Consider the following 26,802-nt stretch of genomic DNA (forward strand, 5'->3'; position numbering starts at 1 on the left):
TTGCTACTCTGCTTCTACTAATAATAATTTTTATATTCCATTTTTTTTGGGCACTGAACAAATAGCATAAACTTAAAAATTTATATTATATAATATAAAGTATTGAATCTATATAGTATAAAATACATAAGATGCTTAGATATGATTAAAAGTTTTCATTGCCTAAAATTAACATGGGTAAAGAATTTTTTGAGATGTCTAATTTTCATAATTTGATGGATTTTAAATGCTTGCACATTTTTGCTGTGCTTTTGCTATCTTTTTTCATTTTCACTTGTGAAATAAAGAGCATGAATTCTTTATAAAGGTGAAGTTAGTAAGAAAAAGAGGGAAGGAAGGAATCTCTCTTATCAGTGATATTTTTTCTGCTTTTCATAGGGGTGAGCATGTAATCATTTAACAAAATGGCTTATAAGTTTGTTATTCCTCCCAATAAATTAGTCAATATCAAATATTCTATTTGAACAGAAAAGCTTGTTTAAAATGGTATATTTATTTCCCAGGAGAGCATAAGTTATGAGGAAAAGTCTGTAAGTTATGCTTTTGTTACACTGCACAGACTTAACAAAAAGAAAAGCAGGAGCAAACAAACACATACACAGAAGTGCTGATTTTCCAGACCTAAGATGGAGCCAGCTAGTGACTCTCCATAGGTGACATTCAAAAACGCATGACAGATTTTAGTGTGGGCTGTGTCCACAATTGTGACGGCAAGTGTTTTATGCACAGCTTACACTTTTTTTATTAAAACTCACTAGGTATAAATCCCTGTGAGAGGCATGGCAGATAAAATTATGGATGAGTCATAGAAAGTACGATGGAGTGAAGAAGGCAGATGTATGAATCCAAGTTTTGTCGCTTACCATCTAAGTGACTTCCTGGGGGAGTTAGTGTCAAAATAGGCCCCAAACCATAAAAATTCCTGCAGGGTTTCTGAGCAGCCTAAAAAGAGGCAATCTTTCTGTAAAATGCCTTGCCAAGAGTCTCATACCTAGAAAGACCTCAGCACATGTTAACTGGCTTTTTGCTTTCTCTTTTTTTTTATTCCCTAGTTGATAGTCAGGCGATGGCTGTGGCCACTTGGTAATGGGAAACTGCTAATTCATAGGAGTTTTTAATGAAGGCGTTCCCTTATCGTCTTGTAGCTATCTACAAGATGCTTGTAATTCTCATCAGTGACAAATTTACAGCAGCGTCCCAAGAATGAGAAGACTCCTTTCTCTTTTTCAGATTATATATTCCATCTAAATCAAATATGCCTCTTTCTTGAACCGTTCATCAAGAGCCCAAATTCATGTTTTACAGCAGGAAGTTGTTGACTCCAATAGGAAAACATATAACTCTCTTAAACTGCCAGCAAAACCCCTGGGGCTGCCTCTTCCGGGACTCCAAGGCTCATATCTCTTATCACGTCATTTTGCAAATGGCTGTTGTTCTTGTGGAAGGGCAGCCCCACATTTGTCCCTCAAACATCCCTTTCCAGAGAAAACAGGGAGCTTGCCTGCATCCACACTCTGTGTTCAAGACGGTGTGTTCGTCTGCTCAGGCAGCTGTAGAAAACGTCATGAACTGCCCGGCTTCAACAACAGGAATTTATTTCTTGCAGCCCTGAGAGCTGGGAGGTCTCAGATCAGGGTGCTCGCCAGTTTGGTTCTTGGTGCGAGCTCCTTCAGGCTTGCAGATGGCTGCCTTCTTTCTGTATCCTCACGAGGCCCCCAGACAGGAAGCGGGGGGAAGGATGGAGGGGCTGGTCCCTTCCTACAGAGACGTTAATCCCATCTTGAGGACCCCACCTTCACGACCTCGTGTAAGCCTAACGAACCTCATGTAAACCTCCCAAAGACCCCATCTCTAAATATTGTCACAGAGGGTTAGGGTTTCAAGATATGACATTTTCAGGGACACAATTCAGTCCACAGTAGATGGTTATCCCCCATCTGAGACTTCTGCTACAGGTTTCACTTTACGTACAAAACTGTCATCTATCTGTCAGATTCACCTGCCTATAAAATAACTTCCTGCCTAGTAATTCCTGTAAGCTGGCTTATAATCGGCTGGAGAAGAGATAGATGAGAACTAGGTGGAACAAGAAGAAAGTAAACTCAACCTAGAAACTGACAAAATGGAATAAAAGGCCACAGGTACCTGGCAAGTTCCTCAATTACATGACCTTAGGATCTTTTTTTTAAGCCGTACCTCATTGCTTGTGGGATCTTAAATTTCCTGCCCAGTGATAGAACCCGGACTCCATGGTGGGCATTTTTCAGTTGAGCCCTAAAGTCGGGAAAATAACCCCTTAACTATAAGTCTAATTTAAAAAAAAAATTTTAGACCATACAAAGGCAGAATCTAGGAGATTTTTCCAAAATGTTGTTCCAATTGCTTTTGGTTCCCTAAGCATGTAAGTTTATCAGAGAGCTCAGAATGTCTGTGCTCCGGGCAGGTGTTTTCTCTGTCTGTTAGCAATGTTATAAAGAAGAGAGCAAACACGTGAGTCAGGCAGGGCAGGCGGTGCTGCTGCTCTTGTGAGAGGACCTTAGGCAGGTCTCTAGGTCTCCTTATTTAAAATCGAGAAACCCAAGTGATGGCGTTACCGCTCCAGTGATTGCCCTCGGTCTGGCGTTTTCTGGTGAAGGGCTCCCTTCCGTGGAAGAGGGGCAGTGGAAGGAGAGGGCCTGAGAGAGGGGGTCACGTCTCCCTCCCGTGCTCGTCCCATCCTGTGCTTCAGCTCGGGATCAGAATCCTAGAAAGTTATGTCCAGGCCCATCATAGGGGAAAAGGTAAGCCTTAAGGAAGATAAGCGCTCGCTCAGAGAAATCAAATGGCCCTCCCAGTCTTTATGTTACCAGCTTCCGGTAACCTGTCAAGAAGACATAGGAACGGCCCCAAGGTGCGCTAAGCGCGGGCTGCCGGCTGTAGCAGCGCTGGTGCCGGGCGCCTCCCGCGGCTGCGGCGGGCGGCCCACGGAGGCCGCGGGGCCGAGCCCGGCTGAGCGCTGTCGCCCCTGCAGGTGTCCCTGGTGCACCTCCTGAAGACCGTGCGGCTGCTGCGCCTCCTGCGCCTCCTGCAGAAGCTGGACCGCTACTCCCAGCACAGCACGATCGTCCTGACTCTGCTCATGTCCATGTTCGCCCTGCTGGCCCACTGGATGGCGTGCATCTGGTACGTCATCGGAAAAATGGAGAGGGAAGACAACAGCCTTCTGAAGTGGGAAGTTGGTAAGGGCTTGCTTTTGCCGCATTTTCCATTGTTAAGTGAGAAGGAAGCCTGTGTAGAGTTTGGAGAAGGTGAAAGATAAGCCTGTAAATACTGATTTTTTATCTGTATTCTGACTGTTAGTCTCCTTTTGGGGAGATGTGTGGAGAGGGACCATGATACAAGTGATGGCTTTTGAGTGAGTTCTCTGAACAACCTTGCATTTTTTTTCAAAGAACAATGGGTTAAGGTCTCAATGGTGAACTTTTAAATATGACCAGCATGTGCATAGAAATGTTTAGATCTAAAGTCATGTGTGATATTATCTTGAAAAATCTGATGGAGGGTTAGTAACAGTAAACTTGGCCAGTCACTACAATATTTTTAAATCATAAGAAAATGATCATTTGTATCTGAGATGGCAAGTTAATAATAGAAAAATTTTACTATTTTCTCCTTTTTTAAAAAAAGAGAAAGAACACTATCATACTATCTTTCCGTATTTAGTATGCTTTGAGAACCTGCAATGATAAAGAAGACGGGATATTTACAAATATAATTTGTAAAATTTTATGTCCCCATAATCCATGGGCATTTAAGGGAGTTGTTCCAAGTGTTACATAATTCTGCATAAATGAATCTGAAATGTTCTGCACATGTGCGTATTTTTAAACTTATATCAACCACAAGGACTTTATAGAAAATGAAAATTCTGAAGGCTATAACCCTCTATTTTAAAATATCTGTGTCCTTCTCACAGTCTTTCTTTTTAGAGAATTGTCACAGTACCTTATGTAGGGTATTTTTTCTTCCTAATCTGACATTTAATCAGAGAATCTGTTCCTTGGCTAGCTAGAAAATCCTTCATTTATCTTCTCCAAAAATCAATCTTGGACTTTTGAAAGAAGCTCAGATCTTTGCACAGAGATAAAGCTGCAAGAGATTCCCAAGAAGAAAGGGAAAAAAAATGCTCCAAGTTCTTGTCTGAGCACTTAGTGGCAGAGAGCGTTTAGAACAGCCCTGCGTGGACTCTAATAAATGCCAGTCTTCACCATAGGCCATATGCAAAGCCTTCACAGGGCATCTTTGGAGAATGAGCTGGAGAACTTGAGACAGCACGTTCAAGGGAGTGAATCTCCTGTCTGCTGCTGCTGCTGCTAAGTCGCTTCAGTCGTGTCCAACTCTGTGCGACCCCAAAGACAGCAGCCCACCAGGCTCTGACCAGGGGACTCTCTAGGCAAGAACACTGGAGTGGGTTGCCATTTCCTTCTCCACTGAAGCTCCTGTCTAGGTTCTCAAAACTGACATCTCAGTTTTGTCCTGGAGCTACACAGAGAAACTGATGCATCTGATAATTTTCATCTCAGAATCATTTTCTTATGTTCTTATCACAACATTTTTCTATACTTTGCTGTAGACATCCATTCTCAGAAATGAAGTAAAAAAGAGCAATAAAGTCATGCAATGGAAGCAAAAAATCCTACATAAAGAGACTATGAGCTGGAAGAGAGAGAGGGAGAAAAAGAGAGGGACAGAGAGATGGGGAAAGGAGATTTGACTAAAAGGAGAATCAAAGTCTGGACTGTACTTGGATTAAAACATCTTCTGTCCTTCAATATTGGTTCCTTCTTTATGAGTTTGTCCAGAATGCTTCTTCATCAGTCTCTAGCATGCTCCTAATGTTGTCCAGTGAGTTACGGCACTAAATCTCTACCTTTGTTGTGAATCCATATTAATTCTGATTCGTGATCAGTTACCTGACTGCCTTTTGGACCTGACCTAATTTCCCTCACCTATACACTCGTATTAATTCGTAAGGTTAGTCTAGTCTGAGAGTCTCCAGACAAGGAAATTCAGCTTATGCACACTCTCAAATTCAACTGTAGAAGAAAACCTTTCTGTTTTTCATTTCCAACATACTAGTCCTGCTGCAGACTGACTAATCAGCTTAGTGTTTTTCATCCAACAAATATGCAGAAATATTTATTTTCCAAGAAAAAAGGAGCCACCCCCTTGAACTGCTTCTGCATTGCTCCTACCACACCTACTCTCTGTCTGGGTATTACGGCTCAGCGTCATGAATGGGGCCTTGTAAGCTGGAAGTCAGTTCATAAAGAGAGTGTTGGCAAAACGCAGTGATGGGAAAACCCTGGGCTGAGGGCAATGGGTCTGTCCTTTCATCACGACTCCAGCATCCATCAACCGTGAGCTTTCTCGTGATTTTGTTCACCTGCCTGGGCCTGTTTCCTCATCTATAACCTGAGAAAACACGCTAATAACTTGAAAGGCTATTTCAGCTTCCACGATTTATGACTTTAATGGAAGAACAAATTCAGTTTTGTGTACTTAATACATCTATTTCCTATTATAGTTCAGTGCCCATATTAACCAGCAGAAGCAACCATCCAATGTCAACAACTTTGAGGGATGTGTCAGGGAGGGCGTCTTATGGTGGCAGCATGTCAAGGAGATGATCTGTTTCACTGAGTTACGATTCAAAACAATAACAGAGAGCTCATCTTTAGAGAATTAGAATTCCTGCCCGAACACCTCTTGAGGTACGGTCAGGAAGGCAGTATGCTAATTAGGTCTCTCAATATTGGGTTTTATAATCTTGGCTGCGAGGACTTTCCCTTCTCCTAAAATTACTTGGATCGTTTGTTCCTTTGGAACGTTTTCCAGCTGAGATTTGGACACAAATTAAATAATTATGACCTCTCCCACCTAATTTTATAATGAAGCAGCTGAGAGTCTAGGCTAATTCAGTTTTTCTCTGTAATTTGTCCACTAATAATACGCTTCACCTTTTCTGGTCCAATTACCATGAATCAGAAAATTCAACACACACAGAAAACCTGATTAGAGAACACATTGTTCTTTATGTTTTGACTAATATCAGATGTACAGAACAGATTCATCTTCCCAAGGAATAAAATGAAACTTCCTTTCTCATCACTGTTAATTTCCTTGAAATAATTTTTTCCCTTTTGTCCTTGACAGGCATGCTTCCTGAAAGAGTTCCAATATTTTGCATCAGACCAAACTGAAGCTAACCTTTAAAAAACATTTTATAATGTCCCTTCTTTATAGTATGACTTCCCTGATAACTCAGACGGTAAAGCGTCTGTCTACAGTGCGAGAGACCCAGGTTCGATCCCTGGATTGGGAAGATCCCCTGGAGAAGGAAATGGCAATCCACTCCAGTACTATTGCCTGGAAAATCCCATGGACAGAGGAGCCTGCTAGGCTACAGTCCATGGGTTTGCAAAGAGTCAGACATGACTGAATGACTTCACTTTTCTTTATCGTATATTTTTGTAAGGAAAAATTAATACTCCTAAGGTCAACTCTATCAGAGGTGAGTTATAAGCTGACTTTCCTCGTGTTCTGTTTTACTTCATATTTTTTTTTTTAATTTTTAGTTTTTTATTTTTTAAATTTTAAAATCTTTAATTCTTACATGCATTCCCAAACATGAACCCCCCTCCCACCTCCCTGTTTTACTTCATATTTTTATGTGTTCCTATATCGTATTTTAAGGAATTTGAGATTTGGCTTATCGTTTAGTGAAATTTTAGGCTGGGAAGGGCCTTAGTCCAGCTCTTCGACTTTATGGTGAGAAATCCAGCTCCAGGTTCACAAACTCTTTCGTGGAAGGGGCTTTTGTCCACTGTGTCCACCCCTGCTTCCTTACTGTGGTGTACGACTCCTGGTGTATGGACATGTGGAAAAGAGTTTTTGAACAAATCAATATTCAAGGTCATTTCATTACTAAGTGGCAGTCAAGAGGCGAGAGCCTGGGCCCCTCACCCCTCGCGCTGCTGTCCCGTCACCAGGTCGTGTCCGACTCTTCGCAACCCTAGGCACTGTAGCCAGCCAGGCTCCCCTGTCCTTGGGATTCTGGAGTACTGAATACTCCAAGAATCCTGGAGTGTGTGGCCATGCCCTCCTCTAGGGTGTCTGCCTGACCCAGGGATGGAACCCGTGTCTCTCCCATCTCCTGCATTGACAGGCGGGTTCTATACCACGAGTGCCACCTGGGAGCCCATATACCTGATTCACTTAGAAACTAATACAACATTAGAAATCAACAATACTCCAATGAAAAATTAATTTAAAAAACTGAATCCAGTGAAGAGGTGACATCTCTGTATTAGTGATGATTCTTGATTGCAAGCAGAGATAGAAAAGGAATTCGTTAGTAGGACGTGCAGACTCAGGAATAGAAAGATGGAAAATAAGACTTAGGAGAAGAATGTGAGCCAAGGCGGCCCCAGACGCCCCAGTGCAGAGGCTCAGGTGCTGACGTTTCGCGAAGATGACCTGGATGTGTGTCTGCCTTTGTAGATGCCATGAGCAAGAGTCTTGACCTTCTGTTCATCTGGGATTCACAGTCCCTGAAAGGAGAATCTGATTGGCCGAGCTTCTATCAGATGCTCAGACACGCACTGCCAGGCAGATGGGGGCGGGGGGGAGGCCCACCAGTGACCTTACACTTTCATGGTTAGAAGTGGGGCCCTCTGTCTCTCTATTACTATACACAATGAAGAGGACTGCCCTCTCATAGGATTTCAGACAGCCCCCACTCAAAAAAAAAATGTCTCATACAATAACATCTTTCAGTTCAGTTCAGTTCAGTCACTCAGTCGTGTCCGACTCTTTGCAACCCCATGAATCGCAGCACGCCAGACCTCCCTGTCCATCACCATCTCCCAGAGTTCACTCAGACTCACGTCCATTGAGTCCTGATGCCATCCAGCCATCTCATCCTCGGTCGTCCCCTTCTCCTGCCCCCAATCCCTCCCAGCATCAGAGTCTTTTCCAATGAGTCAAGTCTTCGAGTGAGGTGGCCAAAGTACTGGACTTTCAGCTTCAGCATCATTCCTTGCAAAGAAATCCCAAGGCTGATCTCCTTCAGAATGGACTGGTTGGATCTCCTTGCAGTCCAAGGGACTCTCAAGAGTCTTCTCCAACACCACAGTTCAAACGCATCAATTCTTCGGTGCTCAGCCTTCTTCACAGTCCAACTCTCACATCCATAAATGACCACAGGAAAAACCATAGCCTTGACTAGATGGACCTTTGTTGGCAAAGTAATGCCTCTGCTTTTGAATATGCTATCTAGGTTGGTCATAACTTTTCTTCCAAGGAATAAGTGTCTTTTAATTTCATGGCTGCAGTCACCATCTGCAGTGATTTTGGAGCCCCCAAAAATAAAGTCTGACACCGTTTCCACTGTTTCCCCATCTATTTCCCATGAAGTGATGGGACCAAATGCCATGATCTTCGTTTTCTGAATGTTGAACTTGAAGCCAACTTTTTCACTCTCCTCTTTCACTTTCATCAAGAGGCTTTTTAGTTCCTCTTCACCTTCTGCCATAAGGGTAGTGTCATCTGCATATCTGAGGTTACTGATATTTCTCCCGGAAATCTTGATTCCAGTCTGTGTTTCTTCCAGCCCAGCGTTTCTCATGATGTACTCTGCATAGAAGTTAAATAAGCAGGGTGACAATATACAGCCTTGACATACTCCTCTTCCTATTTGGAACCAGTCCGTTGTTCCATGGCCAGTTCCAACTGTTGATTCCTGACCTACATATAGGTTTCTCAAGAGGCAGGTCAGGTGGTCTGGTATTCCCATCTGTTTCAGAATTTTCCACAGTTTATTGTGATTCACACAGTCAAAGGCTTTGGCATAGTCAATAAAGCAGAAATAGATGTTTTTCTGGAACTCTCTTGCTTTTTCCATGCTCCAGCGGATGTTGGCAATTTGATCTCTGGTTCCTCTGCCTTTTCTAAAACCAGCTTGAACATCTGGAAGTTCACGGTTCCCGTATTGCTGAAGCCTGGCTTGGAGAATTTTGAGCATTACTTTACTAGCGTGTGAAGAAGTGAAGTCGCTCAGTCGTGTCCGACTCTTTGCAACCCCATGGGCTGTAGCTTACCAGGCTTCTCTGTCCATGGGATTTTCCAGGCAATAGTCCTGGAGTGGGTTGCCATTTCCTTCTCCAGTGGATCTTCCCAACCCAGTGATTGAACCCGGGTCTCCCGCATTGTAGACAGACTCTTTATCGTCTGAGCCACCAGGGAAGTGTGAGATTTATGTAATTGTGCGTCTTTACCTAATGCTTAAAAACACACAGTAACATTTATAAAAGCATTCATTAGAATGCGTCTGTAAATGATCACACCCCTCTCGGACATCATAGGTCAGATGGAATCAGCTGGAAGGTGGCCTGTGGCAGTCCTCAATGCTTCCTCCGCCCCGTATCAGTCTGTGCTGCTGTGCCCTCCTAACAGTGGTACTTACCAGGCTTTGCTTCCTCAGCGAGGCCACACCGTGGTCTGTAGCTCTCTTTTGTAGCCAAAACGCTACCTTGCGTTGTTTCGAAGTTATCTCTGTTTCTAAGGCTGTGACACACTGAACTCTAAATGATCTGCTTCAGCATTAGAGATGAGAGTACACTGTAATAGAGGGAAGCATTTTTTTTTTAATCTTGTTAATCTTTTAATCCTTTGGCAGGAGTACTCTCATCCATTGGAGATGTCTAAACCTGTATCTGTATCACTGGAAAAAAAAAAAAAAAAGCCCAAAATCTAGAATGGGAAGAAAAGGATTAAGTAAGATACCATTTTCAAATTTTCATTGACAATTTAATCCTAAATCTCCTGATCCTCATTGGATAAAACATCATAAAAAGCTGATTGATTTGAAAGACTCTCTAGTTATTAACGGCTTAGCCTTTACAAGCCTCATATAATGGGGGGGACATGACCAGGCTCATGATATTGTGAGCTGATTATTTCAATCACTGTATCAAATTTCCCTCAAGAAAGCGGAGTTGACTAGCACTCTACATTTTCAGGTTCTGTGTAAAGGATTACAAAAACATTTTTAGATATCCGTGACCTGTAGATTCTCAGTCTTAGGAATATACGAAATTAAGAAAGGGGAGAAAAAGCTAAAATGAAGTTTTCTAACCATTAAAATGGACCCTAGTGACAGATCCCTGGACTATTTTTTTTTAAGTACTGTCTCGAGCTTTATGCTGAAATCATGTGAGGATTGTATTAAAAAACATATTCTAATTCTAGAAATTTTGAAGTGGAGCCCAAGATCCAGCATTTTTAACCACCTCCCCAGTGAGTGGGACCCCACATCATACTTTGAGTAGCAATGTTTTAAAAAGCCTTCTGACATTTTGTGAATTTCATACTCCCAGTTATAAAGTCCTAAACCAAGACCAACTGAATTCTTCTGATTTTTAATTTCTCTATGCTTTTCCAATCCCCATCACATCTGCAAGCTAGTTCATATATGAACAAGAAATAAATTTAATGAGTAGAAAAATAAGTTGGAAATTTGTTCTTTCTTTACAGTTTTTGGAAACAATAGATTTATATTAGATCAATATTTAACTTACATTTATTAAGTACCACCTACTGCGTACACAGTGCAGTGCCTAACTGTGTGCATTATCTCATCTGATCTTTACTGAAATCCGCTGCGGCAGATATTTTCCACGCATTTTACAAAAACACAGAAACAAAGCCCTAAAGCTTGAAAATTTTGAAATTTCCTGAAAATTTATGTTTTAAAGTATGAAATATTTTTAACACAAAAAGTTCAGAATAAATATAATGGTCCCCTTATAAAACTTACATCTTTTTTAACATTTTGCCTTAACATGTTTATTTTTAAAGTCCGTGCAAGATTACAGATAAAGCCAGAAGCCCGGGGCTTCTCCGGTGGTTCGGCGGCTAAGACTCTGCGCTCCCAACTCAGGGGGCCCAGGGTGGAGCCTCAGTCAGGGCATTAGACCCCGCTTAATGCAACTAAGGATCCTGTGCGCTGCCACGAAGACTGAGCAGAGCCAAACAGAATCGATATGAAAAAAGAAAGCCAGAGCCCCACAGTCCTTCAGCTCTGCCTTGCTCCTTCTGTCTTTCCTCCTCACTATTCAAGTGGGTGCATAAGATTTTCTTAGACGCTGTTGTTACAATGCACATGTGTTAGTAAAGTAATAGGATATTATTTTCCCTCGTTATTGTTTAGTCGCTAAGTCGTGTCCAACTCTTGTGACCCCATGTAGCCCCCCAGGCTCGTCTGTTGGAATTTCCCAGGCAAGAGTACTGGAGTGGGTTGCCATTTTCTTCTCCAGCTTTCCCTCATTATCTTCCATATAAATCATCACACATATAAGAAGTAGTAGTAATAATAATTATAATGATAGTAGCAATAACAACCATTCACAAGGCTTTCTCAGTGCTAGGCATTAAGGCATCTTGTAGGAATTATCCATTTAATCTTGCCATAATTTTATGATACCAATACTGTTATCATCTTTATTTACAGATGAGAAAACCAAGGCACATAGATTGTATGGGTTGCCCTAGATACACAGATAATACACACAGGAGCTGGGGTTTCTCTCTTCTTTGTGTCTTTTTACATTCTCATTGAACTCATTTTTTCTTAGGATCAGCCCCTCACAGTTGTCCATTTACATGTTTATTTTTGACTGTTTACTAGAAATCTACTGTGCAATAAGCTGGTTTTCTCATCCTTTCGCTTGGCAGTTTCTCACCCTTTCCTACCCATTCCCTTTCTGAGTTGATTTGCATCTCTTACTGTGACAATAGTGGGCAATGAGCCGTCAAAGGCAAGTTTCTCTCGGTCCACATGTGAGAATTTCTCTGGGTCACAGGCATGCACATCTATAGAATCAGCACAAATTGTCAGATTCTTTTGAAGCAGTTGTACTAATTAATTATGCAGTTGGTCATATTGTATGTGTTTTTTCCAGAGCTTCATCAGCAGTTGTTACCAATGTTTTGAAACTTGAGAAAATCTTGGAGGGTGTTGGGGAGTAGAAGGTATAAAAAAATGTCTAATTCTTATTTAAATTTTCATTCCCTGAGTAAGTAAAGTAGAACAAGGCAGAACATACATACATATATATATATATATATATATTTTTTTTTTTTTGCTGGAGAGGGTCATTCTAATTTCCTCTTTGGTAACTTAGACCCTCAATTTAATTAATCTGAAACTTCTCTTCTTTCCTAAATAATGTATTTAATGCTGTACACTTCTAAGTGTTGAAGTCTCAAAAGTTATTACTGAAACTATATGAGATTTCTGAAGTTAAATCTTTGTTGCAGCTTCTAACTGCATTTGTCGGCCATCACAGAATCCGGCCTCTGTGACACCGACTCTCCAGTGCCTGTTGAAGCCTAATTGAATATGTTCTTTATGTGTCAGGATACTATTATGTACATAAAAATTTTTATATATAATTTTAGTTCAAGATTTTATATATGTCCTTTATATCAAGCTTCTGAATTTAATTATACAGAGGGTACAGATCCTTATTAACTATTTTCTGACCAGCTATATATAGAAATTTTATTTGGTGCTTTTTCAGATATCTGTTGATTTTCCATAATTTTTGGTTCCTTTTTTATAATTCCAGTTTCTTATTTTTGTCCATGAGGTCAAGCTTCTGAATTGAATCTGAGTATTATAAAGGCATACTGTCTTATTGTATTGCCTCACGTTTACTTCATTAATTGACGTTCATCATGGGCTAATTTTCTATTCATCTAACTCTTGCAAAAGATGAGCTATTTCCTCACGGATTTTGTAATTTTTTAAAAAATGTTTATTGTGAATTCATCTTTAATAGAGCTTCTTTCTTGTAGGATCCTGTACAGATTGAATGTCAGTCACTCAGCCGTGTCCAACTCTCTGTGACCCCATGCAGCTTGAGTGTTACTCACTTGCTCGTGTCTGACTCTGTGTGACCCCATAGGTTGTAGCCCACCAGGCTCCTCTGCCCATGGCATTCTCCAGGCAAGAATGCTAGAGTGGTTTGCCATTTCCTTCTCCAGGGAATCTTCCCGACCAGAGGCTTGAACCCGGGTCTCCCTCGTTGTGGGCAGACCCTTTATCGCCTGAGCCACCAGGGAAACCCTGTGCAGACCGAGCTATGAGAATATTCAGAGTTCTGGCTGCTCTTTGTGTGCTTGCTTCTGCCAAGAGCAGTAGGATTTACCCTTACCCGAGGATCAAATGTTTAAAAATTTCTTAACTTCAAGGTTTCAATGCTTCATGGAGCGTATACATTTAGATACTAATGCAATGCAAGGCAGAAGTCTAAATTTTTTAAATTCAAGACGCTACTTTTTTTCAAACTCTGGTTTTGCTCATCATCTCTGTAAGCTGTTGGGTGAATTACTTCTACCCTTCACCTTGTGTGTGTCACATTCGAATATCCCAGTTGTACACAGGCATCGGTTCCAGTGTCTTCAGGACGTCAGTGTGCTTTCCTGAGCACTGTGAAAGAACCATCTTGCAGCCGTGAGATCCGAGACCAGACACTGTTAATTCTTTCAAGCTGTGATCCCTGTCTCCCCAATGCCATCCCCACCGCAGCGTCAGCCAGCAGACTTGCTAGTCCTCATTTTTGCATATGTACACTTCACTTCCTCTTCTGAAAGAATATGTACATTTCCAGGTGTTTCTATCAGAAAGGCTTGCACATAAGGTAAGTTCATAATCTTGCCAGAACCACAGTCTTCATTTCTGCCCAAAATAATATAACCTAAATTCCAATGTGATATTTTTGTATATTACCTTTGAAATATACAAATGGCTGTAATCTAACCCATAAAAGGCCAATTGAATAAGGGTTAATTACTTAAGACCTTATTCCCACTTGGAATGCCTTTATGGGGGGAAATCGTTTAAACTTAAGACCTCAAATCTGAAATTCTTCAGGCAGAATTGTTCAGTTACCAGGAAAACAAATTATGCTGCTGTCTTAAGAAGACATCATCAAATGTGTTTAAGATACAATTATTTCTTTCCAGCGAGTGTATTAATCATAGCAATTCTTTTGGAATAAGTGACAGTTTAATGTTCTGCATATTATTTTCCTGAAAGACTAAAGATATAGAAAAAATAAAACAGAAAAAGACCTCTTTGAGATTGTTGCATTTAAACCCTACAAAGTTCTCAGTATTTACTGTAAAAGAAATATTCAGACCATAAAGAACCTGCCCGCAATGCAGGAGACCTGGGTTCGATCCCTGGGTCAGAGAGATCCTCTGGAGAAGGGCATGGCAACCCACTCCAGTGATCTTGCCTGGAGAATTCCATGGACAGAGGAGTCTGGTGGGCCACAGTTCATGGGGTTGCAAAAAGTTAGACATGACTGAGCGACTGACACAAGTATTTGTTGAGGCCTTAAGAAGGATAGTATTATGAGCTGTGAGCAAAACAAGGAATCTTAGAGCCTGCCTTTAAGAAGTGGACTTTGTTGTTAGAAATTCAAGAGGTGGACATAAAGATACGCAGATTTTTTCTTTTCTTTTTTGTTTCATATTGGTTTGGCGTAAGTTTGTACCGGCAAAAGCTTCCTTGGTAATTCAGAAGGAAGTTGAAGTGCTTCTAACTGACTCTCCCTGAAGATGGCATTTGAGCTGGGCTGCAGAAAATGAGTCCTGCTTTGGAGAGGCTGCGTTAGAGGACATTTAGGTGGCGAGGCGGAGCTGAGTACAGTGTGAAGAAAGGCACAAAGGCAGGAAATCTCACGGTGTGTTTCAGAATTGGCGAGTAGATGAGATGACTCTGTTCAGTCTAGAAAACTCTTCCCCAGATGGGGGTCACAAAATAAAAAGCCTAGAGGAGAGGGGGGCCTACATTCATGGAGCAAATGGAGAAGCCGAGCACCATCTGAGGGGCCAGCCACGACCGACCCTGAGACAAGTATAGATGAGGGGTGACCCACGCCTCATCTTTCTAGAGAATTACAGAACTGGGACTTTGGGGGTAAATCTCTCATATTTAAGCATTTCAGAACTTTTAATTATTTTTTATTTTTTTTGTCATGCCAGACACACAGTAAGTAAAAACAAGGATGCAACAAAAATAATGGACTGGAGTCTTTACTGATGATGTGCAGATACAATCCCCAAGACAACAGAGGCCAGGGAAGGTGTGACCTGATTAATACAGATTTTTCAGGAATTTTTCATTCCAATCCCAAAGAGAGGCAATGCCAAAGAATGCCCAAACTACAGCACAATTGCACTCATCTCACATGCTAGTAAAGTAATGATCAAAATTCTCCAAGCCAGGCTTCAGCAGTACAGGTACCGTGAACTTCCAGATGTTCAAGCTGGTTTTAGAAAAGGCAGAGGAACCAGAGATCAAATTGCCAACATCCGCTGGAGCATGGAAAAAGCAAGAGAGTTCCAGAAAAACATCTATTTCTGCTTTATTGACTATGCCAAAGCCTTTGACAGCATGGATCACAATAAACTGTGGAAAATTCTGAAACAGATGGGAATACCAGACCACCTGACCTGCCTCTTGAGAAACCTGTATTCAGGTCAGGAAGCAACAGTTAGAACTGGACATGGAACAACAGACTGGTTCCAAACAGGAAAAGGAGTACATCAAGGCTGTATATTGTCACCCTGCTTATTTAACTTCTATGCAGAGTACTTCATGAAAAATGCTGGGCTGGAGGAAGCACAAGCTGGAATCAAGATTGCCGGGAGAAATATCAATAACCTCAGATATGCAGATGGCACCACCCTTATGGCAGAAAGTGAAGAAGAACTAAAGAGCCTCTTGATGAAAGTGAAAGAGGAGAGTGAAAAAGTTGGCTTAAAGCTCAACATTCAGAAAACGAAGATCATGGCATCCAGTCTCATCACTTCATGGGAAATAGATAGGAAACAGTGGAAACAGTGTCAGACTTTATTTTTCTGGGCCCAAAAGTCACTGCAGACGGTGATTGCAGCCATGAAATTAAAAGACGCTTACTCCTTGGCAGGAAAGTTATGACCAACCTAGACAGCATATTCAAAAGCAGAGACATTATTTTGCCAACAAACGTCCGTCTAGTCAAGGCTATGGTTTTTCCTGTGGTCATGTATGGATGTGTAATTGGACTGTGAAGAAAGCTGAGCACCGAAGAATTGATGCTTTTGAACTGTGGTGTTGGAGAAGACTCTTGAGAGTCCCTTGGACTGCAAGGAGATCCAACCAGTCTATCCTAAAAGAAATCAACCCTGAATATTCATTGGAAGGACTGTTGCTAAAGCTGAAACTCCAATACTTTGGCCATTTGATGTGAAGAGCTGACTCATTGGAAAAGACTCTGATGCTTGGAGGGATTGAGGGCAGGAGGAGAAGGGGACGACAGAGGATGAGATGGCTGGATGGCATCACCAACTCAGTGGACATGGGTTTGGTGGACTCCGGGAGTTGGTGATGGACAGAAAGGCCTGGCGTGCTGCAGCTCATGGGGTTGCAAAGAGTCAGACACGACTGAGCAACTGAACTGAACTGATTACAAACTCAGGACAGAGAAACGCAGAAAATACTTTTATTCATGGTATTTGCCAAATTTGGTCCAGCTGCACATTCTCATGAAAAGGAACACACACCCTATTTTAAAATACTTTTTAATTCAAGAAAATTTTATTGACATATATTTGATTTACAATGTAGTGTTAGTTTCAGGCATACAGCAAAGTGATGCAGTAATACACACACATATACGTTGAAATATTTATATTCTTTTTAGATTCTTTCTCATTATAGCTTATTATAAGATATTGAGTATATACAGTAGGTCATTGTTTTCCTGTCTTGGATATAGTAGTGTATATATGTTAAAACTGATCTCACAAAAGCTGGACTGATGAAAAGCTTTCCTGTTTATTACCTTAATTATGTGGATTTTCTTCTTCAGTGATTCTCTGTTTTATTGCACACACAGTTGAGGAATAAAGTTTTTTAATTTTTATTTTATTTTGCCGTATGATTGATCAAGGGCTTCCCACGTGGCTCAGTGGTAGAGAATCCACCTACCAATGCAGGGGACGAGGGTTTGATCCCTGGGTCAGGAAGATCCTCTGAAGAAGGAAATGGCAACCCACTCCAGTATTCTTGCCTGGGAAATCCCATGCACACACAGCACATAGTTGACTAACAATGTTGTTTTAGTCTCAGATGTACGGCAGAATGAGTCAGTTATGCATACACAGGTATGTATTCTTTTTCGAATTCTTTGCCCTTTTAGGTTCTTACAGAATATTGAGCAGAGCTCTCTGTGCTATATAGTAGGTCCTTGTTGGTTATCTGTTTTAAATATAGCAATTTGAAATGTCCGTCTGAAACTCCAAATCTACCCCTCCCCACTTGGTTTGTATTAATATGAATATTTTTATAAAGGCAATTGAATTTATAAAGAATTTCCACTGGGACAATCTCCCCATTTTAGATTTTATGTTTATCTATGAACGTAACTCCTGGATACATGATAAGAACTAGAAGATAATGAAACATTTTATCTAAACTAATTAAACATCTGGCATAGAAATTTAAATTCCTCTTTTCTCCCCTTCCTTGTGTGTGTATATGCAACCATTTGCTTTGGATTTAAAGTTTCCCCAACTAGCTACAAACATAAGAAATAATTAAGATGTTTCATAGTCTACAATCCTATGGAGACTACTGCCAAAATTTCCTTGTAACATGTCCTTTAGGCTTCCCTAGTGGCTCAGTGGTAAAGAAGCCTCCTGCCAACGCAGGAGACCGGGTTTGATCCCTGGGCCCAGAAGATCTCCTGGAGAAGGAGATGGCAATCCCCTACAGTCTTCTTCCTTGGGACATCCCATGGACAGAGGAGCCTGGCGGGCTACAGTCCATGGGGTTGCAAAGAGTCAGACACGACTTACCAACCAAACAACAACATGTTCTTTAAGCCATGTTCTTTAAGAAATGAAAACCCCCTCCAGTGTTCTTGCTTGAAAAGTCTTGATTTTTGTTTTTTTTTAATTTTTATTTCTTCCATTCTGATTTGTCAGGAAAGACAGAGACAAAACCCAACTATAGTTTCTCAGAAACTAAAATCCAAAAACCCCATTGTAGATAGAAGTGATTTAGGAAGACCTTTTTAAAAATGATGGCTTTGCTTCCTGGTGTATTTTTCCACACCTCCAATCTCTACAAAAAAATTATTACACAGACTGACAGACACTGGATATTGGCAGAGTCAGTCGATTGAAACATTAAAAGACGGAAATAAAAGCTAATGTCCACGTAAGAGTTTGTAGCTTTCGAAATCTGCATCCATTGTTTCTTCTGAAGATGTTGGAAACTGACCTTTGGCTTCACAGGCCCCTGTGGACTTCTGTTGACATCACACGGTCAGACGCTGTGTGAAGGTGAGTTCTAGATTCATTTCAAGGCCTGGCTCTCCCATTTATTCCCTGTGCCGGTTTTGCTTGGGTTACTTACCTGTCGAAGGCACGATCTCCTGTTCTATAACATAGAGAGAGGATTAGCTGCTCTCAAATGGTAAAGAGTCTGCCTGCCATGCAGGAGACCAGGGTTCGATTCCTGGGTTGGGAAGTTCCTCTGGAGAAGGGCATGGCAATCCACTCCAGTATTCTTGCCTGGAGAATTCTATGGACAGAGAAGCCCGGTGGGCTACAGTCCACGGGGTCGTGGGCTACAGTCCATGGTGTCGTGGGCTACAGTCCATGGGGTCGCAAAGAGTTGGACATGACTGAGCAACTAACACACACAAGTGCTTAATGCTTAGTTGCTCAGTCATGTCCAACTCTTTGCGACCTTTTGGACTATAACCCACCAGGCTTCTCTGTCCGTGGGATTTTTCAAGCAAGAACACTGGAGTGGGTTTTCATTTCTTCCTCCAGGAGATCTTCCCGACCCAGGGGTGGAACCCACCTCTCCTGTGTGTCTTGCATTGCAGATGGATTCTTTACCCGCTGAGCCATCAGGGAAGCTTCACTACATTTTCAGTACATGCTAAGTTTACTGCTGCCGCTGACCAGTTGCTGTTGGTGTGGCTGGCATCGTTGCTATTACCAACATGTGGTACTTCATTAAAGTCGTAACCACAGTAGCTGACTCTGTTCCCAAGAAATTACATTTACAGTAAATTTACTGCAATTTTATTTACAGTATCAAAGTCAGTGTCCAGATTGCCCGCAGTCTTTACTGAAAATCTGCTGCTGATGGTCAGCAGTGATGGGCTTATTTTTAGCAATCTTTCTAGCCTGAAATGGAATTTTGTCAAGGTTGAGTTTTTTTAATGTGACCCACAGAAGAAGGGCAGTATTTCAAATTTTATCATCTGCCCATAAAACCATGTGTTAGTGCTAGCTAATTCCATTAATTTTTTAAATATCCTGGTTTGGGTTTACAGGTTGCAAAGCTATTCTGTAGCTAAATGGTATATTTTGGGATATGTAGGGACTCTCTCTCTCTCTGACCCCCTTGGGAATTACCAAAAAAACCCAATTCCAAAAGTCAGTTAGCACCCAGTTGTATTAAGAGCCTGTCATAAGTGAATATACATGATTCTGGTCTTCAAATACAGTATTTTATAAGTTTCATGCAAAAACATTTATTCATGGCAATGCAAATGTATCTATAGAAATCCAAAAAATAATACTGTGGTACAATAGGACTCTGAAGAGCTGCGTATTCTTTCATGAATAATCCAGTGTTTTTTGTTGACAGCTGAGGGTATGTGACTCTCTGTGACTCCTCTGTCGAGCGCATGCTTGGTGAATACTGTAAGCAAGTCAGTTCTGCTGGGCATTCTTTACCGATATTGTGGGCATGTGGATTGTGATGAGAGATTGGTAAGGAAAAGGGGAGAGAGAGAGTGAGAGAACAGCAATTTGTTACCACTGCCAAGTTTAAAAATAAATTTGACATCGTTTAGTGAATCAAACACTTTTCATCCTTTAGAAGGGAAGGATTCCATCTTTGTGTGGCAAGCTTAACAGAACTAATTTAATAAAATTCTCCATTTTCTATGAGTCAATAGGTACATTCAAAGATATCAATCAAACAATTTAAAATTTCTTTACTCAACCAAACATGGAATTGACTTTGATTAATGCAAGATGCTTTGACCCTACCATTTTGAACATCACATATCAATCCTGTGACTGTTTCATGCTGACTTTCTTGACCCCTAAGGATGTTTCTGCTGTCTAATGAATACAGACATCCTCATTAGAACGAGAGCAATTTTTCTGATTTCTCATCTAGAGGGCTGCACAAACTTGCTAAAACTTCTTCATACAAATTTAATTTTTTAATCAAACACCTTTGCAGCAGGGTTAAATAATTTTCTTCCATTTCCTTTTTCTATTGTATTGGAATTATTTTTATTACATTCTTTTTTTTACATCCAAGATTTCATTCATCAATGAAGTTTTTAAAATAACATATCAGATATGATGAACTTTCTTTCGTGACAACATCCAATTAAAATAAATAAATTTATATCTAAAAAATAATAAAAATAATATATTCTAAAATAAGTTCAATCTTCTCAATTTAAGTTAAATTGAGAACTACTTTTTAAAGAATATTTTCTTCTTCAATCATTTTTTGACAAATAACAAATTTTACTGTATATAATTTTAGTTCTTGCAAATTTTATTTCTTATTTATTATTATTATTTATTATTTTGTATTTATTATTTCTACTATGTCTAGTTTTCCCCCAGTCTGTTTGCTGTATTCAGCATTCCTAGGGGATTTTTTTTTCAATCAGGTTATTTTGTTTTGTTTTGGAAACTAACAAATTTTAACTTGCTCTGTTGTAAACATTGTCAACTGTATCTCACTTCTACTAACCATGCTTATTAATTGGATAAAATAATTAAAATTTGCCTCTGTTTCTTTGAACATGGAGCAAAGAGCTTGAGATAAATCAAATGATGGTATCTAGATGGAGATGAGGGTCCGAGGTCATTGCAAACAAAACATTAGGTCAAAATGTCCTTCAAACTTGTAGGCACGTCAGTGGAATCGATCAGAAAACAAATGGTTATGCTAAGTGATAATGAAGTCTCTGAGATATTCAGTGTATCTCATTCTCTGTCTACATTTATGGATCATTTTTTTGGGGCACCCCGATTTCCCCACGGGCATATATCCATGATATATGGTGAAAATTGTCAACTCATCTTCCAGTCTAGAAAGTTAACTTATTTTTGAGTCTTACATTTGTGAAAAAGCTGATAGACTGCAGAGGAAGTGAAAAAGAACCCACATTTTAATCAGGTAACCACCCTCCAGGCGCCATACCCAGATGCTTTCAGAGTTATCCTCTTTGATTCGCACAACAGGCAGGAAGGCAGTTTCATTCCCGTTTTAACTGAAGGAGCTGGAACGTAGAGGGCTAGATTGTCACTGTTGTTGTTCCGTTGGCTAAGTCACGTCCAATTCTGCAGCCTCACGGACTGCAGCACGCCAGGCTCCTCTGTCCTCCACCAACTCCCAGAGCTTGCTCAAATTCACGTCCATTGAGTCAGTGATGGATGCCATCCAACCGTCTCATCCTCTGTCGTCCTCTTCTCATCCTGCCTTCAATCTTTCCCAGCATCAGGGTCTTTTCCAATGAGTCGGCTCTGCACATCAGGTGGCCAAAGTATTGGAGTTTCAGCTTTAGCAACAGTCCTTCCAATGAATATTCAGGGTTGATTTCCTTTAGGATGGACTGATTTGATCCCCTTGCAGTCCAAGGGACTCTCAAGAGTCTTCTCCAACACCACAGTTCAAAAGCATTAATTCTTTGGCGCTCAGCTTTCTTCACAGTCCAACTCTCACATCCATACATGACCACTAGAAAAACCATAGCCTTGACTAGATGGGACCTTTGTTGGCAAAGTAATGTCTCTGTTTTTGAATATGCTGTCTAGGTTGGTCATAACTTTCCTTCCAAGGAGTAAGTGTCTTTTAATTTCATGGCTGCAGTCACCATCTGCAGTGATTTTGGAGCCCCCAAAAAATAAAGTCTGACATTGTTTCCACAGTTTCCCCGTCTATTTCCCATGAAGTGATGGGACCAGATGCCATGATCTTCGTTTTCTGAATGTTGAGCTTTAAGCCAACTTTTTCACTCTCCTCTTTCACTTTCATCAAGAGGCTTTTGAGTTCCTCTTCACTTTCTGCCATAAGGGTGGTGTCTTCTGCATATCTGATGTTATTGATATTTCTCCCGGCAATCTTGATTCCAGCTTGTGCTTCATCCAGCCCAGCATCTCTCATGATGTACTCTGCATAGAAGTTAAATAAGCAGGGTGACAGTATACAGCCTTGACGTACTCTTTTTCCTATTTGGAACCAGTCTGTTGTTCCATGTCCAGTTCTAACTGTTGCTTCCTGACCTGAATACAGGTTTCTCAAGAGGCAGGTAAGGTGGTCTGGTATTCCCATCTCTTTCATAATTTTCCACAATTTATTGTGATCCACATGGTCAAAGGCTTTGGCACAGGGTTAGGTTACCTGAAGTAAAATAATCAAGTAGTGATGGGCTGCAGCCTCAGCCATTCTGAAAACCCAAAAGCTTGTTTTAAATACACGGCAAGAATATCGACTCTGCGGTCTCTGGGATATAGAAGGCTGTGCTTTGTTCTGTAAAAAATATGTACTGAGCTCATATTAGGTGCCACACCTTGAATCACAAGTCAGGCTTAGGAATCGGGTGTGTAAGAGCCCTAATCTCTGCTCTCACAAAGAGGCCAGTCTAGTAGGAGCTACGGGAGATAACCAGCGTGACGGGAGTGCAGCAAGCCCCCAGCGGATGGTAAAGGAGCAGACGCCCAAGGGATCGATCCCTTCCGGCAATGGAAAGGAAAAGCTGATTCCTTAGATTACTGAAAAGTGAGAGGGGATAAAAATACTCCTGAGTGGAAGCACTGCAGGTGAGGCGATTTGTAGGATCCTGCAAGATCGTTTAGGATATTTATAAGTGCATCGCTGTCATGATGATTCATGACGATTGCGAATATTCATCTAGACCCCAGCATGGGAGATGACTTCGATCAACCAGAAATCGCCAGGATGAGCCTCTCTGAAGACTGGAAAATGTCTTTCATGCTTCTGCACTAATTGGACTTTGTAGCCAGAATAAATGGCCCTCAGATGAATCTCAAGAGGTTTCTTCAGCAATTTCCTAAAGCCTCAGTACTTTTTGCTTTATTGTTTCTTTAAAAATTATTTCTAGAGTTAAAAATGGGCATTGTCTTTGTGCAGGCTTCCCAGGCGGCACTAGTGGTAAAAAAATAAAATAAATAACCCATCCGCCAGTGCATGAAACATGAGAGACTCGGGTTCCATCCCCGGCCTGGGCAGCTCCCCCAAGGAGGGCATGGCAACCCACTCCAGTATCTTTTCCTGGAGAATCCCATGGACGGAGGAGCCTGGTGGGCTACAGTCCATGGGATCGCAAGGAGTCAGATACAACTGAAGTGATTTAACATGATCACACGCACACAGTATCTTTCGGCATTATGATATTCTCAAAACAAAGTTGAGCAAACTCCCCCTGAGTCTATGAAGAACTAAGTTAAATCTCCTCCCCATATTATTTGTGATTTCTCTGTTACACACACACACACACACATCGAGGGAGAATGATTTGACAAGTATTCCTGTTAATTTATTCAAAGTCTTAACATTCTTGCTAGGAATTACACATTTTATCAGATATGAGTCTGGAATATAGCAGCTTAAGCTATATTTAAATCCAGCTTTTCTTGTTGTTGACTTTTGACTCTTTGAAAGAAAAGGAAAATATTTAAGTTTGAAAATGTGTAGGTAAGACATACCTTACATGACTTTCCACCCCACGTTTGCATGCCTACACGGTAAGTCGCATCAGTTTTGTCCGACTCTTTGCAACCCTATGAACTGCAGCCCTCCAGGCTCCTCTGCCCATCAGATTCTCCCGGCAAGAACAGTGGAGTGGATTGTCGTGCCCTCCTCCAGGGGATCTTCCCAACCCAGGGATTGAACACGCATCTCATATGTCTTCCATGTTGACAGGCAGGTTCTTTACCACAGCACCTCCTAGGAAGCCCTGACTTCACACCCCACGCCCTTATTCCATCCAGATTGCATGATTCCCTTCTCCCCACTGCATGCACTGCGTCATCCTGCCCTAGTGCCTGTACCGACGGGCATTCAGGGCTCCTTCATCCATGTGACCCGAAGCCCTGCTCATTCCTCCAGCGCAGCTTGGACACTCCTCCCTTCCTTCACACCCTGATTGCTCCAGCAAGGAGCACTTAGTTTATCAACCTCGTCCTTGGATTATTTCCCCAACAGACTGCCAGGTAGTGAAGACCTAGCTCCCCTGTCTTTACATATCACACAGCATCTCAAGAATTACACGCGGTCACTAACTGTCTGCTAATTGAGTGCATTTGTTAATTAACTCATTAGAAGCTATTTAGAGACTGTTGCGTGAGTAGAAGCCATGAAGGTAATATTTTAGTCTCCTGGTTCAAGCAAAACCTCTCTTCAGGAGGGGTGGAAGTTAAAGCAAAGGAAACTGATCTGAAGACTCACCTGGTAGTTGGTGACTGGATATGAGAACAGCACTCAGAGGCCAGGAAGTGTTGTCATGATGACCCCCAAAAACTGACTCTGTTTAAAACTCTGCAAATATTCAGAAAGTGGGAATCAGGCACAGCGCATGGTGTCATATGACCTTGAAAACAGTGACCTCAGAGAGTGGGTGGAGCTGGATCTGAGCTATTGACAACTATATTTCTGATCACTTCTTGCATATTATGGGAGAAGAGTAGACAGAGGGCTGAAGGGCAGGGAACCAGGGGAGCCAGGTTAGTCTCAACACCAGACTTGGAGCCAGGCTGCAGGTTGGTTTCAACACCAGACTTAGAGCCAGGCTGCAGGTTGGTCTCAACACCAGACTTAGAAACAGGCTGTGGCTTCAGGGCAAATCATGCGTTCCTTGGGATCCCCAGCTCTTGCTGGAACTTGGAGCCAATCCTGGGGTGCACCAAAGCCTGGGCTCACTGGGGTGCTGAGTACCCAGTTCCTCCTAAAATGCCCCACAACCCCTCCCTCTGCCCTGCCAGGTTAAGCTGATGCTGCTTCCAGCCACCTTCCCCACGATATTCTTGGACTTCACTGTGCCCATCAAGGCTGTGCTTCTTGTCACCTCTGCTGTAGACCCAAAGTTGGAAAGCTTTCTCCCTGCATGACACCTACAAAACCTGCCCCATGGAATTTGAAATGTGTTTCCCAGAAATTAGACTGAAGGGTTTTCAGAGGGTACCATCCAATGAGTTTGTTCTTCCAAATTGTTAGGGCAAGACAGGCAAGTGGATAAATAAACCGCATCCAGTATTTTGAGTGCAATGTGAGTTACGTGCTGGGCCAGAGACCAAGCCGTCTTTCTCCCTTGTTTCCATTGTTTCCAAGTTCTTAAAAAGTCCCCATGGTTGTCAGATGATGGACTTGTAAGCAGAGAGTTGATGTAAGTAAAAGTGTTGTAGGTGAAAGTAAGCGTCAAGCTCCAGTGAGTAGAATGGTTAAAATATGATTCAAGACACTTGGTTTATCCAATATTTTCAATCAAGTCCAAGAAATTACATAAGAAAGTGGGTTCTCATAAGAAAACAAAAGCTATGTGGTCTTTCATTTCTCCACAGTGTGGGTCTGACCTATATAAAGTCTCTTGCAAAGTCCACAAGAAGGTAACCAGAGTTCTATTCTTGGAAAAGGAAGCATTGGGAAGTGGTTCAGAGTTCAGTCTGTGGTTCCAAAAAGCTCTTTTATTACCCTAGCCTTTGTATACACAGACCATTAACTCATCAATTCCTGCCAACAACATTTGGAATAATAGCTAGGGCTTCTGGGGGTGGGAGGTTGTGAAGAACATTACAAAAGTTTCCACTCTCCAAGTAAAAATAATGCCAGTTCTCCAAGACTGTGTGTCCTAGATGAAGGTGACCTTAAGCCGAAGACAATATGGAAAATTTCCATTTGCAGGTGGAGGGGAAGAGCAATACAGAAAAAATCTACCAGGGCAGCCATTTCTATGAAAGAGATAAAGTCAGTCAGGAGTGCATGAATACCAAAACCTTGACTGATAACAAGGATCAGGAGGGAGGGAGTGTGGCAGGTTAAAATGGGTAAAGACTTTCAACTCAGGCAGACTCCAAGCCAATCCTTCTTCTGAACAGATGTCTGCTTGTGGTTGTGTTCTGCTTCAACCTTTTTTAGTACCAATATTTTAATATTAACTTTCATATAATAATATTTAGCTGTTAGAGTTGTAAGAAGTTAAATCACGCAATGTAGGATTAAATTGAAGAATATATAAAGGACTTCTCTGGTGGCCCAGCGGCTAAGACTTTGCCTTCCAGTGCAAGGCATGCAGGTGTGATCCTGGCTGAGGAGCTGAGATCCCGAGCCTCGAGGCCAATAAAAGCAAATCGTAACACAGAGGCAATATTGTAACAAATTCAATAAAGACGGATCCAGGTCTCTAGCATTGCAGACAGATTCTTCACCATCTGAGCCACAGGGAAGCCCTTAAAATAACTGTCCACATAAAAGAAAATCTTAAAAAAGAATATATAAATACTTACGTATTCTTAATATTGATATATTCTTTAATATATATTCAGCACATTGAATATATTCAGGACATTGGGTGATCAATATGTAGTCTCCAACCACAAGGGCGTAAATAAAAATGTTATCAGTCAGGTAACAAC

At 41.4% G+C, this 26,802-nt stretch overlaps 1 protein-coding gene across 1 annotated transcript in view; it reads left to right on the forward strand.

Moving 5' to 3' along the window:
* The window catches only part of KCNH8 (potassium voltage-gated channel subfamily H member 8), a 462,629-nt gene that overhangs the window by 297,849 nt on the left and 137,978 nt on the right, over positions 1-26,802 (forward strand). The window contains exon 7 of the mRNA XM_069582447.1: positions 3,011-3,218. Coding sequence (XP_069438548.1) covers positions 3,011-3,218 — 208 coding nt within the window. The remainder of the gene's footprint in view (positions 1-3,010; positions 3,219-26,802) is intronic.

The sequence above is a fragment of the Ovis canadensis genome, chromosome 1 (genome assembly GCF_042477335.2).
Source record: "Ovis canadensis isolate MfBH-ARS-UI-01 breed Bighorn chromosome 1, ARS-UI_OviCan_v2, whole genome shotgun sequence".
NCBI classification, from domain to species: domain Eukaryota; kingdom Metazoa; phylum Chordata; class Mammalia; order Artiodactyla; family Bovidae; genus Ovis; species Ovis canadensis.